This window comes from Mus musculus, chromosome 4 (genome assembly GCF_000001635.26).
Source record: "Mus musculus strain C57BL/6J chromosome 4, GRCm38.p6 C57BL/6J".
Lineage (NCBI taxonomy): Eukaryota > Metazoa > Chordata > Mammalia > Rodentia > Muridae > Mus > Mus musculus.
The window spans coordinates 115106323-115122679 of NC_000070.6; the positions used below are offsets into that span (position 1 = coordinate 115106323).

A 16357-nucleotide genomic window follows, 5' to 3' on the forward strand; every position below is an offset into this window, starting at 1 on the left:
AGGTGGATTAGGGCAATTTTTTAATTATGTGAGAAAAACAAGAAGAATACAAATATGATCACATGTCTAAGAGTGCACACACACATTATTTATGCAGGAAAGAGTCAGGAAGAATGCATACAATTCTGTTTTTAGAGAAAGCAGTAGACTCTGTCAGGGCAGTAGCCCTGGTGAGGTGGGATTTTATGAACACCTCCTATTGCTGGAAATGTTTTTCATCCAATACAAATCCTGTTATTTGTATAATTCCAAAAACAATAAAAAACAAACAGAAAATCATCACTAGGTGTAGGCTTAGATTTTTCATTAAGCCTACTTTAATAAAGATTCTTTTTTTTTGTTTTTTTTTTAAGCCAACAGAAAGTCTTTATTAACCAGTCATTGACAACCATAGGTGTTCAAGATCCCAGTGTAGCCCCGAGTGTAGCCTTTCTTTCTTTTTTTTTTTTTAAAGATTTATTTATTTATTATATGCAAGTACACTGTAGCTGTCGTCAGACACACCAGAAGAGGGCATCAGATCTCATTTCGGGTGGTTGTGAGCCACCATGTGGTTGCTGGGATTTGAACTCTGGACCTTCGGAAGAGCAGTCGGGTGCTCTTACCCACTGAGCCATCTCACCAGCCCCTAATAAAGATTCTTAATGCTTCAACCTCCTTTATACCCCACAGACCAAAGGTGGGGAAGGAAGATGGTTAATAGGACAAGGAGGACATGGACCTAGTTGGATGGACCTGGAGGGCATCATCCTGAGTGAGGTAACCCCACCACAAAGGAACTCACAAAATATGTACTCACTGATAAGTGGATATTAGCCCAGAAACTTAGGATACTCAAGATATAAGATACAATTTGCTAAAGGCATGAAACTCAAGAAGAACGAAGACCAAAGTGTGGACACTTTTCCCCTTCTTAGAATTGGGAACAAAACACCCATGGAAAGGAGTTACAGAGACAATGTTTGGAGCTGTGACGAAAGGATGGACCATCTAGAGACTGCCATATCTGGGGATCCATCCCATAATCAGCTTCCAAACGCTGACACCATTGCACACAGTAGCAAGATTTTGCTGAAAGGACCCTGATATAGCTGTCTCTTGTGAGACTATGCTGGGGCCTAGCAAACACAGAAGTGGATGCTCACAGTCAGCTATTGGATGGATCACAGGGCCCCCGATGGAGAAGCTAGAGAAAATACCCAAGGAGCTAAAGGGATCTGCAACCCTATAGGTAGAACAACATCATGAACTAACCAGTACCCCTGAGCTCTTGACTCTAGCTGCATATGTATCAGAAGATGGCTTAGTTGGCCATCACTGGAAAGAGAGGCCCATTGGACTTGCAAATTTTATATGCCCCAGTACAGGGGAACGCCAGGGCCAAAAAGTGGGAGTGGGTGGTAGGGTATGGGGGACTTTTGGTATAGCATTGGAAATGTAAATGAGGAAAATACCTAACAAAAAAAATCATAAAAAAAGAAGTAGTTCTTTGAGGTGATTCCAATCTTAATCGTTAGCATACCAGTCCACTAGCAAAACACCAAACATGAACAAGCAGCAGCTTGATCCAGAAGAAACTGAATGGAGTCCCCTGAAGCAGCAAGAAGCAGCTGGAACACCTCTTGAAGCTCTTGGCTGAGTTTCTCTCTACGGAGTCCTGACAAATAAAGATCAGTGAGGAAAGCAAGGTGAACCAATGCCAGAGTTGCTCACTGTCTGTTGGGTTATACGTACACTCTTTTCAAACATCATGTATCCTCTTAAGCATCACTTTCAGCGAAACACCCCATGCCCTTTCACCAGGCAGCTTCCAGAAGAACACCATGTGTCTGCTTCAGCAAAACATCCTCCCATGTGTCTTCTTCAGCAAAACAACCTCTTATGTGTCTTCTTCAGCAAAACAACCTCTCATGTGTCTTCTTCAGCAAAACATCCTCTCATGTGTCTTCTTCAGCAAAACAACCTCTCATGTGTCTTCTTCAGCAAAACATCCTCTCATGTGTCTGCTTCAGCAAAACAACCTCTCATGTGTCTTCTTCAGCAAAACATCCTCTCATAAGACAGCTTCCAGAAGAACATCACATGGCACAACTGAGTCTCCAGTGAACTCAGAAATTCCCACTTCAGATAAGATTGGTAATAACCATTAGAAAATAATTTGACAATCTCTCCAAGTTATACTTATCAGGGTCACATGTGTTACCTGAAAATAACTTTGGGTAATGTGCAGCTGTAGAAATGCTCCAACCCACAGTCCTCCAAGGCTTCTATCAATCTTAGATTCTTTTCCACTTGCCTGGACCATGGGCTGTAAATTTAACTTAACAACAAACATAAATTTCGCCATTTCTCCTAGTATCTAACACTCAAGGAGTTTCTTCAGGTGCAAATAGATTCCATGCTTGGGTCTGAGGACAGTGTGGCTGGAGAAGGCAGGAGGCCTGGTGAGGTCTGGAGCTACTTGAAAGTGGAGCAGAATCAAGGCAATGGCCACCTTTAGCTCCAGCATGGCAAACTGCTGCCCGATGCAGTTCCTGTAGACACCAAGGGAGAGAGAGGGGTAAGTTTCTAGAATAAGTCTGGAGTCCACAGCTGCTTAGCAGTTTCCTCTGATTGAAACATTCTTTTCAGGAGGAAGGGAAAAGGACTTATGTCCATGTCTGGATAAACCATGACTTGGGAGTTTCATGAGGGCTCTTCCCAGAGTTATAGAAGCAGTAAAGAACTGCTGGGAAGGAGACTGACCAGCTGTGCTACCCAGAGTCCTCTCAGACATATCCAGATGCCTACAAGTTGTGTAGAGAGCTCCAGAGTGGTAGCTTTTGTGAACAGTCACTTGTGCTGGTTTGGGCTTTTGGGTGATGTAGCTTGTGGTGGTTTGAATGGAAGTGCCCCCCAATAGGATCTTATGTTTGAATATTTGGTCCACAGTTGATGGAACAGTATGGGAAGGACTAGGAAGTGTGTCTTGTTGAAGGATGTGTTGCTCTGGGATGTTCTAAAAGCCTAGCCATTCCCAGTTAGCTCTCTCTCTCTCTCTCTCTCTCTCTCTCTCTCTCTCTCTCTCTCTCTCTCTCTGTCTCTGCCTGGTGCTTGTAAATCAGACTTTAGCATCAGACTTTAGCTCTCAGCTACTGCTCTAGTGTAACACCTGCATGCCTGCTGCCTTGCTTCCCTTTATGACAGTCATGGTTTCACCCTCTGACTCTGTAAGCTCCCACTAAACTCCTTCTATAAGTTTGTCTTGACCATGGTGTCTCACCAAAGTAGACTCTAATACATTCTTTATTTTGGTTTGTTAGGGATAATCTTTCTGGAGTGAGTAGATGTGTTTGTGTTTCTTCTTCCTAGCAAAAAAGGTCTCTTATACCACACAACAGTAAAGCAGAGTTTTCATACCAAATATCATTGAAACGGTTGGGCTTTATGTTTATATCATTCCCTGCAAGAATGCGGACTTGGAGGTTCTGATGTGATGTCTTCCCTGAAGTAGGTGGTAGCTGGAGTCACTCACAACATATCTCCCCTATAAGGGGAGGTGACTTTGAGCCCGTGAGCAATATTTATACTGCAAGATTGCTTCCTGAGCCTTGACTCACATGGGCCACGAGAGAAAGAGGCATTGTTCTTTGTGAAGAGATAGGTTCTGGGGAGGAATTTATGGAGCGTTTTGTGCAAATTTTCAACAGCTTTAAGTTCATCTCACCTTGGACCACTGGAGAATGGTAGGAAGGCACAGGGGTGTCTCTGATCAGAATTCTCCTTAGTGAATCTCAAGGGGTCAAAGACCTGAAACGAGAAGACCACCTTATCTTGCCAACATCGCATTTAAAGGTGCTACTTACTGATGGTCAACGAAAACACTCACCAGAGAAGCAGTTTAAAACATTCTGCTGGCCACATGCTAAGAAGACAACATTATGTTTTGTTTTTGTTCTTTTGTTTTTTTCCCCAGAGATGGTTTCTCTGTGTAGCCCTGGCTGTCCTGGAACTTGCTCTGTAGATCAGGCTGGCTTCAGACTTACAGAGATCCACCTGCCTCTGCCTCCCAAGTGCTGGGATTAAAGGCACCACTACTACCTGCCCTTTTTGGACAACATTAATTTTAATAATTGATTTTATTTAACAAACGTTTATCATGTACTCAACACAAATAGTTAGGGAAATATCTCACTTTTGAGAGATGTACACATCTCTCTTTTTCAAAAATATTTCATTTTGAGAGAAGACACAGTTGCCTTCAAACTCTTCATTGCAATTTCAACTAGCCAAATTGCTCAGTTGTCACATAAATAATGCCTCTATAGTCCTGGAGGGCTTATCTGGCTCTTGCTCGACTTGTCTACTAGCTGGTCTAAGAGTTTACACACTTAGAAGCCAAACCCAAATTAGACGTAATGGTCCAGCTTCCTATTCTACAGAGTAGATCTAAAGCCCCAGTGGTTTACATAGAAGAAAACACTAGTACTTGTGTTTTCAAGAATATTAAATCAAGTCAGGCTTGCTACAAATCTCCTTGCCTGTCCCTGTCCTCTTTCCTCTTCATCTGAGCCTGTTCTGGGCCCTGGGCAGCTGACTCTTACAGTTTCCAATTGGATTTTGATAATACAAGGCATTGGTGGGGATCTGAAGAGTGGCTGCAGAGAGTTGATGTTGAATGTTCATTGGCTCCTTCCTGCTGACCATCTTAGGTTGGCAATATCTCTACTGCATGGGCTTATATGATGTTTCCTCCTTAGCTCCTAACTCTTTCCACCCCAGGTTCTGTAACCCTCCCTTCTGGGCCCATCAGGTCTAGGTAAAGATAAATGGTTCTGAAAGCTATTCATTCTCATTTGCTTTCCCTAAACTCTGCTCATATCTTTCACAAATAGTTTCTTTATGGAGTGTTGGAGCTGAACAACTTCAATGTGCTATCAGTCACCAGGATCTTGATTGCTTCATACAATAAAAGAGAGGCTGAGTTGCCCAATTTACTCTGCTGACCAGTCACAGTCCTGCAGATATCACCCCCACTGCAGGTGTTTGGAAGAGCTTGTCAGGTGAGGGAGTAAGACAGAGACAGTGACAGTTGGGAACAGATTGTGGGACTAAGGTCTTTTAGATCCCAGTAAAGATAAGGTATATGAGGTGAGGATGGGATCGTTATTGGGTGACTTTTACACATTTCTGACTTTTATGTTTGTTTGCCAAGTGTCGTTTACTTTCATGGTACAGCCATTTTCATGATTAACTGTGGACACATGACTTACCTCGCATCGCTCTCTGAAACATGTCCATAGAAGACAATCTTACCTTTGGGTCGTTCCAGACAGCAGGGTTGTGGTGGAGACCCCAAATACTAAGAACCACAGTCATACCTGAGACAGAAGGGAAACAGAGCAAAGGCTGCTGTAGTGTGCTCTCTGCCACTACAGCACTTTTCTTCCAGGAGAAAAGAGCTAACTCCTGCAGAGCTATGTGCCAATGCTCCATAAGGGAAGGACAAGGGGGAGATGAACTTGGGTTTAAACTTCAGTTTTCAAAGCAGTCATTTACTTAATTCATTATTTTATCCTAAGAAGCTGTTGGTGTCTTACCAAAGCACTAAACTGTGTTTAAGTTTACTGCTTTGTTTGGAAATTACTTAAGTATCTGTTAACAGCTAGACAGCACTTCATAGAGACAGTTCTGTTATTCTACCAGTGGCTAATTTCTCTTGGTACTGTTCATTCATAAAAGGTGGAGAATTGGGGCAAATATTGATATGGTTGGTGATTAAGAAAAAAAGACAAAGGAGAGGGAACTTGAGTATCATTTTCTTATCCAAAATAATTCTGGTTTTGTCAACAAGCTTACAGAGGTTGAAGGGTTGCCCTCAGTTCTCCTGCTGACTTGATGCTAAAGCACAGTGAAAGAGTGCCTTATGAGATCCTACTGCCACCTCTGTGCCCTACCCAGACATGTGCACTTCAAGTACAGGGTCTCTGTGAGTTCTAGCTTTGCTTCATGTCTGTTAACCTTCTGTGAATATAGGGGATCCCCAATGGGTTTTTGGAGACGTTAGAAATATTGTAGGAGTGCTTATAAACTGTAGAGTACTGACCACATGTATGTTAAGATCATATTCCAAGGGGGAAATGAGAAGTACTATTCCCTTCTAAGGTTGATGTGGTGAGAGACTCCCCTTCTCACATTAACATAATGGTGCTCATGTCCTGTAGATCTCACACTCAGTCTCACAAATATTATCATAGAGACAATGTCCCATAATGGATGAAACCCTTGGCTGGGGTTCTTAAAGTGAGGCTGGAACCTAATAGCTCTCCAATTGGCTATGTGGCTTAGGAAGGCCACTGTAGCTCACATATGATTGAGGAATTATCCTCTGAGCTTTCAATAGCTGCTTAATTCCAGCCTAGAGATTCCCCAATGCTCTAAATCCTATGAATCATCATCACTGTGACCTTCATGATCTCATGCTTAGGATAAGAATGTGAAGACCTGCAGGCAGTGAGTGTCCATCTGGGAGGGTAAGGGGTTTGCTGAGCTCCCTGGAGATGGATGGGACAGGAGGAATCAAGCGGAGTGTCTCCTTGATGCACATTGTGGTGTATGACATCTCATCCAGCTGTTCCCTGTAAGGACAAAGGAGGGAGGAAGTGACTTAGACTTTAAATCCACTTTTCATTGGTTGTTCTCTATTTGAGTTATTTTCCTGGTAAGCATTACTGTTGGGATAAAGCAATTTTTGTCTAGGTTTGTATAGCACAATGTTAAAGTGTAATCTTTCCTGTTTCCATGTCAACTGAAGTCCCAAAGGTGATAGACACACAGATACCAGATGCTTAATGACAAGATTTCTGAAAAACAGTGTTACAACCCTTAGTTCTTTATGTAAAGCAAGAATGTATAAGGAACAGCTAAAGACTGAAGAAGAGGCTAAAGAAGTTTAAGAGAGAAAAAAATCACTTAAAGAGAATTGTTGAAATGTTGAAATACCTTGGAAAATGGAGTGGAGTGTTACTCATCTTAAACAAAGGAGACTTACTTTGGGTCACTTAGAGGATCTGACGTGTGCTCCCTGGAGTTTGGGGAGCACAGAACGAATGACAAGTGGCTCAGGGCAGATAGACTGGCAGGGAGGAGTAGCAGAAGCAAGGTGGCGCTGCACAGGATGTCTGGTGAATCAGCGAACTGACCAGAGGAGGGAGAGCTGCAGACCAGATGGAGAAGCACTGTATCCAAAGTACCCCTGCCTCACGAGTCACTACTAGAAAGTTCCAGGACAAAAGTCCCCAATATGCTTGCAGATGTAACAGTTGAGAGAAAGGAGGAATACAGAGGTATTTGGCAAACCTTTGGCATGAACATGGTAATTCCAGTTGTTCTCCCTCTCGTCCTGGACTCAATAATTTCGGACAGGGTCAGAACCTCAGGATAGGGAGAAGCTGGTTAGTCAATAAGATAAGCCAACAACAAACCCTTCTCACTCTACTGGTTTCCAGGGCCAAAGTGGGAAGGAGGGAGAGGCTCCAAGTGGATGATGACTTGAGATGCCCTGGATAGACAGGCTAGTAACTGGCTCAAGAGTGGCTTGTGATGTAAGTAGACGGGGCTCTATGAGACTCTGTAAGATTTTGCCTTGGAGATGAAAAGAACTCTTCCCACAGAGTAAGTCTGAAGTGAGAGCAGGAAAAGATGAAAGGGTTTGTTTGAATAATAGCAAGTCAAATGAGATCAAGAAATGACTACATACATTTGGCCATTTCGCCTAATCTCATTTCTCATTCCTTTTCTGACAAATTAATGTAGGTGCTGGCCTTATAAAAATGTAAAATTTAAGTTCTGTATTCTTTTCCCACCAAGGCCAGGAAATAAAAGGCAATTGTGTCTACTCTGCCACTTACATAATTGAGAAAAACAACTTTGTCCATATCAATGCAAAAGCAAAGAAGAATTTTGGTGGTTGTTTTGAGACAGGTTCTCACTATGTAGTCCTCAATGGCCTGGAACTCTCTGAATAGAACAGTCTGGCCCAGAACTTACATACAACTTCCTGAGAAAAGAAATTTAAGGGGCTGGAGAGATGGCTCAATGTTTAAGAGCACTGACTGCTCTTCCGAACGTCCTGAGTTCAAATTCCAGCAACCGCATGGTGGCTTACAACCATCTGTAATGAGATCTGATGTCCTCTCCTGGTGTGTCTGAAGACAGATACAGTGTACTTACATATAAAAATAAATAATAAATAAATTAAAAAAAAATTTTAAACCAACCTAGAAGTGACCTGACAAGGAGACAAAGAAATTGCTTAAGGTTTTCTGAATGCCACATGTAAATTTCATTAATGAAAACAGTAGGTATATTATAGAGTTTTTGAGCAAAATGTGTTCTGAGACTGGAGATGGTTCATCAGTTAAGAGGGCTTCCTGCTCTTGTCTGGAGATGATGCATCAGTTAAGAGCGCTTGCTGCTCTTGCAAAGGACTTGTGTTCATTTTCCAGCACCCATGCCAGATGGCTTACAACCACTTCAGCTCCAGAGGATCTGACACCTTCTTCTAGACTCAACAGCACCTGCACTCATGTGCATAACCCCCCACACAGACACACATATTTACATAATTATAGAAGAATAAATCTTTGGACATGTGGGTTTTTTTTTGTAGTATTTCCCCCTCTCTTTCCTTAAACGAGAGAATAGTTAACAGATCATCTGGACGTTTCCCCCCTCAACCCGGCTAGGATTCCGTGGCTGTTTTCAAATTTAGACCAATCGAGACTAAGCAAAGTCAACATTAAGTTTCTTCCCTCCCCTCCCCTCCCCTCCCCTCCCCTCCCCCTCCCCTCCCCTCCCCTCCCCTCCCCTCCCCTCCCCTCCCCTCCCCCTCCCCTCCCCTCCCCTCCCCTCCCCCTCCCCTTCCCTCCCCTCCTCTCCCCTCCCCTCCCCTCTCTTCCCTTTTCTCTTCTCTCCTCTCCTTTCTTTTTCTTTCTCTTCTCTTCTCTTCTCTTCTCTTCTCTTCTCTTCTCTTCTCTTCTCTTCTCTTCTCTTTTCTTCTCTTCTCTTCTTTTTCTCTTTTGTTTTTTGAGACAGAGTCTCACTATGTAGTTCTGTCTGTCCTGGCATTCACCATGTATATCATAGTGATCTCATACTCACAAAGATCTGCCTACCCTGCTGGCGTTAAAGGCATGCAGTACTGTTCCCCGCCTTATTTGTTATTAAGTAATTACAACAGAGTAGATCAAGCATTGGATTCATGCTGGAAACAGACATACCAGTCTTCCAAGTTTAGTGAATAAATAAAAACAGACTAGTCAGTGAGATGATGGGACAGAAGGCTCCCCACTTGGACTGCTCTCTCCTCAGCAACAATGATTTCACAGATCAAAGTGAGAGACAATGCTTGATCTGGCCATCTACTGTTTTTGTTTGTTTGTTTGTTTGTTTGTTTTTGGTTTTTGGAGACAGGGTTTCTCTGTGTAACTCTGGCTGTCCTGGAACTCACTTTGTAGACCAGGCTGGCCTTGAACTCAGAAATCCTCCTGCCTCTGCCTCCCGAGTGCTGGGATTAAAGGCGTGTGCCACCACACCCGGCGGCCATCTACTGTTAAGCTGAGGTAATACAAAACAAATGGAACAGGTGGAGAGACTGGAACTCTACGTCTACACCTGTACCTGCACCTGTACCTGCACCTGCACATGCACTTACACCTGCACTTACACCTACATCTGCACCTACACCTGCACCTATACCTGCACCTATACCTATATCTGCACCTACATCTGTACCTACACCTGCACCTACACCTGCACCTATACCTACATCTGCACCTACACCTGTACCTACACCTGCACCTATACCTACATCTGCACCTACACCTGCACCTACACCTATACCTATATCTGCACCTATACCTACATCTGCACCTACACCTGTACCTACACCTACACCTGCACCTGCAACTGCACCTATACCTACATCTGCACCTACACCTGCACCTACATCTACACCTGCACTACACCTGCACCTACACCTGCACCTATACCTACATCTGCACCTACACCTACACCTGCACCTACACCTGCACCTATACCTGCACCTATACCTACATCTGCACCTACACATGTACCTACACCTGCACCTATACCTACATCTGTACCTACACCTGCACCTACACCTATACCTATACCTGCACCTATACCTACATCTGCACCTACACCTGTACCTACACCTACACCTGCACCTGCAACTGCACCTATACCTATATCTGCACCTACACCTGCACCTACACCTACACCTGCACCTACACCTGCACCTACACCTGCACCTACATCTGCACCTACACCTGCACCTACACCTGTACCTACATCTGCACCTGCACCTACACTTATTCCTACACATATACTTGTGGACAATGACTCTTCAGCAAAGGTGCCAAGAACACACAATGGGGAAAATATAATATTCAGTTCAGTGACCGATATTGAGAAAGCTAGATATACACATCAAGAATAAAATGAGATTCTTATCCTATATACAAAACTCAACTCCGAATTGAATAAAGATTTAAAAATACTATCTGATTGTAAAACTACTAGAGTAACCAAAGACTGAGAGATGCTTGTTGACATGGGTCATTGTAAAGATATTTTGAACTCTTCTCTTGAAAGCATAAGCAACAAAAACATAAAAGATGAGTTTACATTAAGTGAAAAAAAACGGGGAAAACATTTGCAAACCACAGGTATGGTAAGGAGTTAATATTCAGAATATATAAAGACTTCAATAACTCAAGAAAACACTTAAACTGATTAAAATATATAGGCAATTTCTCAAAAACTGACCTACAAACACTTGGTGGGTATGTGAAAAAATTCTCTACATCCCAAATCATTAGACAAATAAAAATTAAAGCCAACAGTGAGAAATCACTTCACACATGTTAGATAGAAGAGAGATAAACGTTCGTGAGGGTTTGGAGGAAGTAGGATCTGTGCACAAGGTTGATGTTAACATGAATCAGTGCAACCCCGTGGAAAGCAGCATGGAAGTGCCTAAAAACTTATAAAAAGAAGTGGCACATGATCCAGGAACTTCATTCGTCAGTATATATTTAAAGGCAGTGAAGTTACTGTATCAACTGCAGCTTTATTCACAACAGTCCAGATAAGAATCGGCCTGAGGGTCATGATCAGTGGAGTGGATAGAGAACATGTGGTACACACACAACACAATGCTGTGTGCCAGCGAAAAGAAACACAGCACATCGATGAACCTGGAGGACATTATGCAAAGCAACTCGAGCCAGACATAGACAAACACTCCGTGCACCCAGGTACACGTGGCTGTAAAGGAGCTGAGTCTTAGCATCGATCAGGCATGTGACTGACAAGAGACACAGAATTTCAGTTAGATATGGAGGAGCTACATTGCTGTACCTGTTGTTAATAATTTGTTGTGCATTTAGAAATTGCTCAATGGGTATATTTTAAATGCCCTCACCACAAAAATAGTTGCAGAGTTAATGGATATGCTTGTTGGTTTAGTTATTTCAAAATGCACAAATGGGTCAAAACAGCATACTGTAAACTATAAATTTATATATATACGAACAAACATGCACATTTTTTAATCAGTAAAAAGCCATTAATTACCATTGTATTTTATGCTATATAGATGGTTCTCTCTCTCTCTCTCTCTCTCTCTCTCTCTCTCTCTCTCTGTATGTATGTATGTAGTGCATATGCCACAGGCCACATGTGAGGTTTGGAGGCAACTTTGTAGAGTGGAGTCAGTTCTCTCTCTGGATTCTGGGGATTAGATTCAGAACAGGCTTCTATGGCTGAGCTATCTTGCTGGCCCTCAGGTCCCCATGCTTGCGCTCCAAGGGCTTCAGTGGCCGAGCCGTCTCCCCAGAGAAAGGAGAGTCTTCCCTCCTTAGATGAAGCTTTGAACTTACGGTAGGAAGCGACTCTTGGTTCCTTACTTTTAAAGTGAAATCTTGTTTACCTTTAGAACTTGGAGTTTTGTTTTCCGTGCTGATCTTTGCTTGGGAAATGTAGCTCAGTGGTCTTTAGCATGCTTATCTTCTCTCTCTTTGACTAGGGTAGTTGGGATGACTTCTCAGGGATTTATTGTTTCTTTCAAACAGAGTATCTGAGGGGCGTGCCCATTAGCTAAAGTTTAGTAACAGCAAGATACATTAAGTCTGGTGAGGTGGAGTAGAGACTTTCTCCTGGATTACTCTCTTAGACATGTCAGATCCTCAGGGGCTCTCATCCTTGGTCAGGGTTGGAATCTGTCTTCTAAATCTGGTGGTCAGCAAATCTCTGTCGTTGCCCTTACCACAGTACTTTAATTTACAGTATGAAGGTCTCTCTCTTGCCTTAGACTGCAGATTACCGAGGACAGGGTCTGTAACAAATCTTCGTCATTATTTTAGTGTCTCAGTTTTTAAAATGCCCTCAGTCTTCCTTTTCTCTCTCCCACCTCAAGACAGAGCTTTTCTATGTAACAATTCCGGCAGTCGTAGAATTTTCTTTGTAGACTAGACTGACCTCAAATTCACAGAGATCCCCCTGCCTCTGCCTCCCAAGTGCTGGGATTAAAGCATGCACCACCTTGCCTGGAAGTCTACATTTACTAAAACTCAATAATAACTAAGTATACTATTTAATATGTTCAAAGGCCAAAGTCTACCCTATCCTGAAATATTACACTAGTGACAAAGTGATGGGCTAGGGCATCTATAGCCATCTTAACGTTGAACTATTTCTCCAGCTTTCTCAGCACAGGAGTCCTTGTAGATTCTTGTCTTTGAGGCTCCAAGTGCAAGCCTAAGGTCAGTTCCTCACTTCAAATGTACCAGAGCTTGGGTGAAAGAAACAAGTGCAACACTGTGTAGAAAAAAACCTAGTGATGGATGATTTCTGGATAGTGAACTTCTTTTGCAGATGGTTGGGTTAACTCAAGGCTCTCTTCAGAAAGAAGAGACAAGTGGTCTGCTTCCTCTGCTTTGACATACATATACCTTGGGACGCTGTGGTCACTAAGGCACCAGGGTAAGAAATAAACAAAATCCAGAGAAGAGATCCAGGGTGACATGACATACTCAGGGCTGTGGATCTTACCAGGTGATGGAAGACCCATCTCCCAGGATGCTCCTGATCTCTGTCCGGCATCTGTCCTGATGCTCGGGATTTAGAGCCAGGCAGTAAAGGAGCCAGGAGATGCTAGCTGCAGAGGCATCATGTCCTGCCCACATGAAGGTGTTCACCTCAGCCCGAAGGTCAGCATCTGAGAAGGCTCGTTCATCTTCAGCCTACAACACCCACCAAAGATTGCTGGATGAAACGTGCATCACAGATATTTGAAGACATCATCAAAATAATAGTTTTGCAGAATGCTAGAGTTTCAAATAAAGGCATCAATTTTAGTTTACCAACTACATACTATGAGTCCTACTTTGCTAAGAGCAAAAAGGAGAACCAATATTACAAAAGAAAAGTAGGCTTTTCGTAAGCACTTGGAACATTTCTTCACTCTTTCAGATGTTATCTTTATCCTCAGCATTTGCTTTTAAAGTGCTATCCACACTTCCAACTTTTCTGTGAGTCTCTAAACTCCAGGTATTGCATAACCTCCAAATAAAAGCAACCAGGTAAGTTAGTATTCACAGACTCCTAGCAGGTCTCAGTCTTTCCACCAAGAGCCAATTGCTCACAGCCGCCTACCGCTAGGATTTAGCTGCAGAGGTTTACTCTGTCTTCCTGTCCTGACTCCACTAGCTCATCCACCCTCCCACACAGTTAGCAGCTGTTTGAGCAGGTCTGGACTTTTGGTGCACTTACCTGTGCAGAAAGAACAATATCCAGAAAAATTTGAGACGTCTGAGTGTCATCCTGCTTTACTTGATTCTTGAGGATTTTCTTTCTGTCCTGGATTATCTTTTCTGCACAGAAAAGTAATAGTCTTCATTACCAAAGGGGACAGCTAAGTCAACCAAAGTCAAATACACTATAAAGCAACACAGCACCCACACAAAGTGTCACATCTGCATTCAGAGTCCAGAGTGTGTATACTATATCTAAATACATTAAACTTGTATGAGTGGTTTATTTTTCATCAATAGACAACCTTTAATGAAAGTTTCAAACAGAAGAGATCAAAAATTAGTTTCTACCACTAGACAAGCAAAATGATTGCAGAGTTAGATGCAAGTGGCCAATCATTTTCTTCTCCAGTCATAAAACTTGTTTTTACATGGAAATTATCCAATGAGATCACCAGCAGAGAAAACACCCAACATATCAAACTAAAGGAGCTAAAAGCAAGTAAGCAAACAGACAGACAGACCAAAAAAAAAAAAAAAAAAAAAAAAAAAAAGAACATGGAACAGATAGAGCAGGTTACAACCACCTTCTACAAAATTAATTTGTTTCCTGTCTTAACTGAGGTCAATTTTGCTATTTGAATTTACCATTTCATATAAATCTTAAGTGAATTTAGATGGAAGTAAGGATAGTGTGCTTTGATTTTCAAAAACATTTTCTATACATCATGGGTTTAGCTTCTCATCCGTGTTCATGGAAGCAAAGCTATTTGAAGTCAGCAAGCTCAAAAAAAAAAGACATGGAAGTAGGAGGGAGAGTAGTTGGAGGGAGGGGGTTCAGTAAGAGAGGGAGGGGACTAGAGAAAGTAACGTGGGAATGGAGATGATCAAAACTGTACACATGTATGAAATTGTGAACTAAGTTACTGTTGGGACTGGACCGATAGCTCAGTGGTTAAGAGCACTGGCTACTTTTCCAGAGAACCCAGTTTTGATTCCCAACACTCACTTGACAAAATTCTAGGCCGGCCTGGAACTCACAGGCTCAGCCTCCTGAGTGTTGAGATAAAGGGCATGTACCACACCACCACATCCAGCTTTTGTGTGTCTTTTGAATATATATCCACATCTACTCATTCCTCCATGTCTATGCTGTGTAAGCACTGTAGCTTGTAATTATTACTTAATCTACTGCACAAGAAAGCCACATGCAATGTACATTTTGCAATCTTAAATGCTCCCTTGCTATATATGTATTTGTAATAATTGCATACAATAAAATTGCATAATACGTGGATAATGAGGGAGTAAACTTATCTTAAAGGACAGAAGTTGCAGTTATTTGAACAGTGATCATGTTAAAGCTCCATTAAGAACAGGAGTTCTTTTCTTGCTTACCATGAGACTTATCCTTCTACACATAAGACAGGCATGGTGGTGAATGGATTTGGGCAATCCACACCCAAGATATGTCTGTGTTTTTACCTGTGTATTGATGTATCACTTTGCCTAACTCCTGGAAGCAGTGGCCCTTAGGACTGAGTTTGAAAATTATGTCATGATGATGCCAGAAATTGTACAAGCGAGAAGATATGATTTCACCAAGTTCAAATGTTGCCTTCACGTAAGACTCATAGGTGCTGCAAGAAGAACGTGGAACAGTGAGTTAATGATTGACTCATATCACAGTGAACTTGTTTACTGTCTCATCACTGACCCGTTTATCTGGCAGTTGGTCTCCTGGCCAAAAGCACATTTCATTATTATGTCCAGGGTCATCAAGTTGATGTGTTCAAAAACCTCGATGGTTGTTTCCTGAGTGGTCCACATCTTCTCCCATTTATCCTGCCAGAGGAGGCCAAGATCAATATCATCACCATCATCAAATGGCCTTAACTTGACTGCTTTTTCCCTTATTGTCTCAGGGACAAAACCCCCAACCTGACAGGAACTGAAGGCCAGGAGTAAATCACCCATGTGTTTATTCTGGGCACAAGGAAAGGAAGCACACGCTAGGCCAGTGAGAAGGAGCATGACTCGCACTTCACGTCTGGCAAATGGTCTTTCAACAACTGTCTCAGCTCTGCAACAAATGGTACAGAGTTCCACACACCATCTAAGTGAGACTGCAACGTGGAAACCCCAGGGCTTCCTCTACCTTCAACCTCCAACCTGCTAGGTACCCCATCACACCTCTCAACCATCACACCACATCTCAGATCATCTTACATTCAGCTATGGACAACACCAATAGACATGCTAACGTGGAAGGAGATGTCTGAGGCCCCAATTTTAGATGAGGAGCTACAGGCAAGTAATGACTGAAATTACTGCACAAGAAAGCTACATGCAATGTATATTTTGCAATCTTAAATGCCCCTTGATATATATATATATATATATATATATATATATATATACACACACATACATACATACATATATATATTAGTATATATATACAAGTAGTAATTTCATATAACATGTGACAGGGCCAATAAGTCTCCCCCAGGAATGAGCCCCCTAAATGGTCATTCAAT

General features: G+C 42.4%; 1 protein-coding gene across 1 annotated transcript in view; it reads right to left on the minus strand.

The window, feature by feature from the left end:
• Window positions 1-16357, minus strand: part of Cyp4x1 (cytochrome P450, family 4, subfamily x, polypeptide 1) — a 27757-nt gene continuing 11400 nt past the window's right edge. The window contains exons 5-12 of the mRNA NM_001003947.2: window positions 15535-15662; window positions 15303-15457; window positions 13837-13937; window positions 13117-13307; window positions 6484-6617; window positions 5296-5360; window positions 3707-3789; window positions 1-2534 (exon numbers count right to left, since the gene is read on the minus strand). Of these exons, the coding sequence (NP_001003947.1) occupies window positions 2360-2534; window positions 3707-3789; window positions 5296-5360; window positions 6484-6617; window positions 13117-13307; window positions 13837-13937; window positions 15303-15457; window positions 15535-15662 (1032 nt within the window). The 3' untranslated portion in view covers window positions 1-2359. The remainder of the gene's footprint in view (window positions 2535-3706; window positions 3790-5295; window positions 5361-6483; window positions 6618-13116; window positions 13308-13836; window positions 13938-15302; window positions 15458-15534; window positions 15663-16357) is intronic.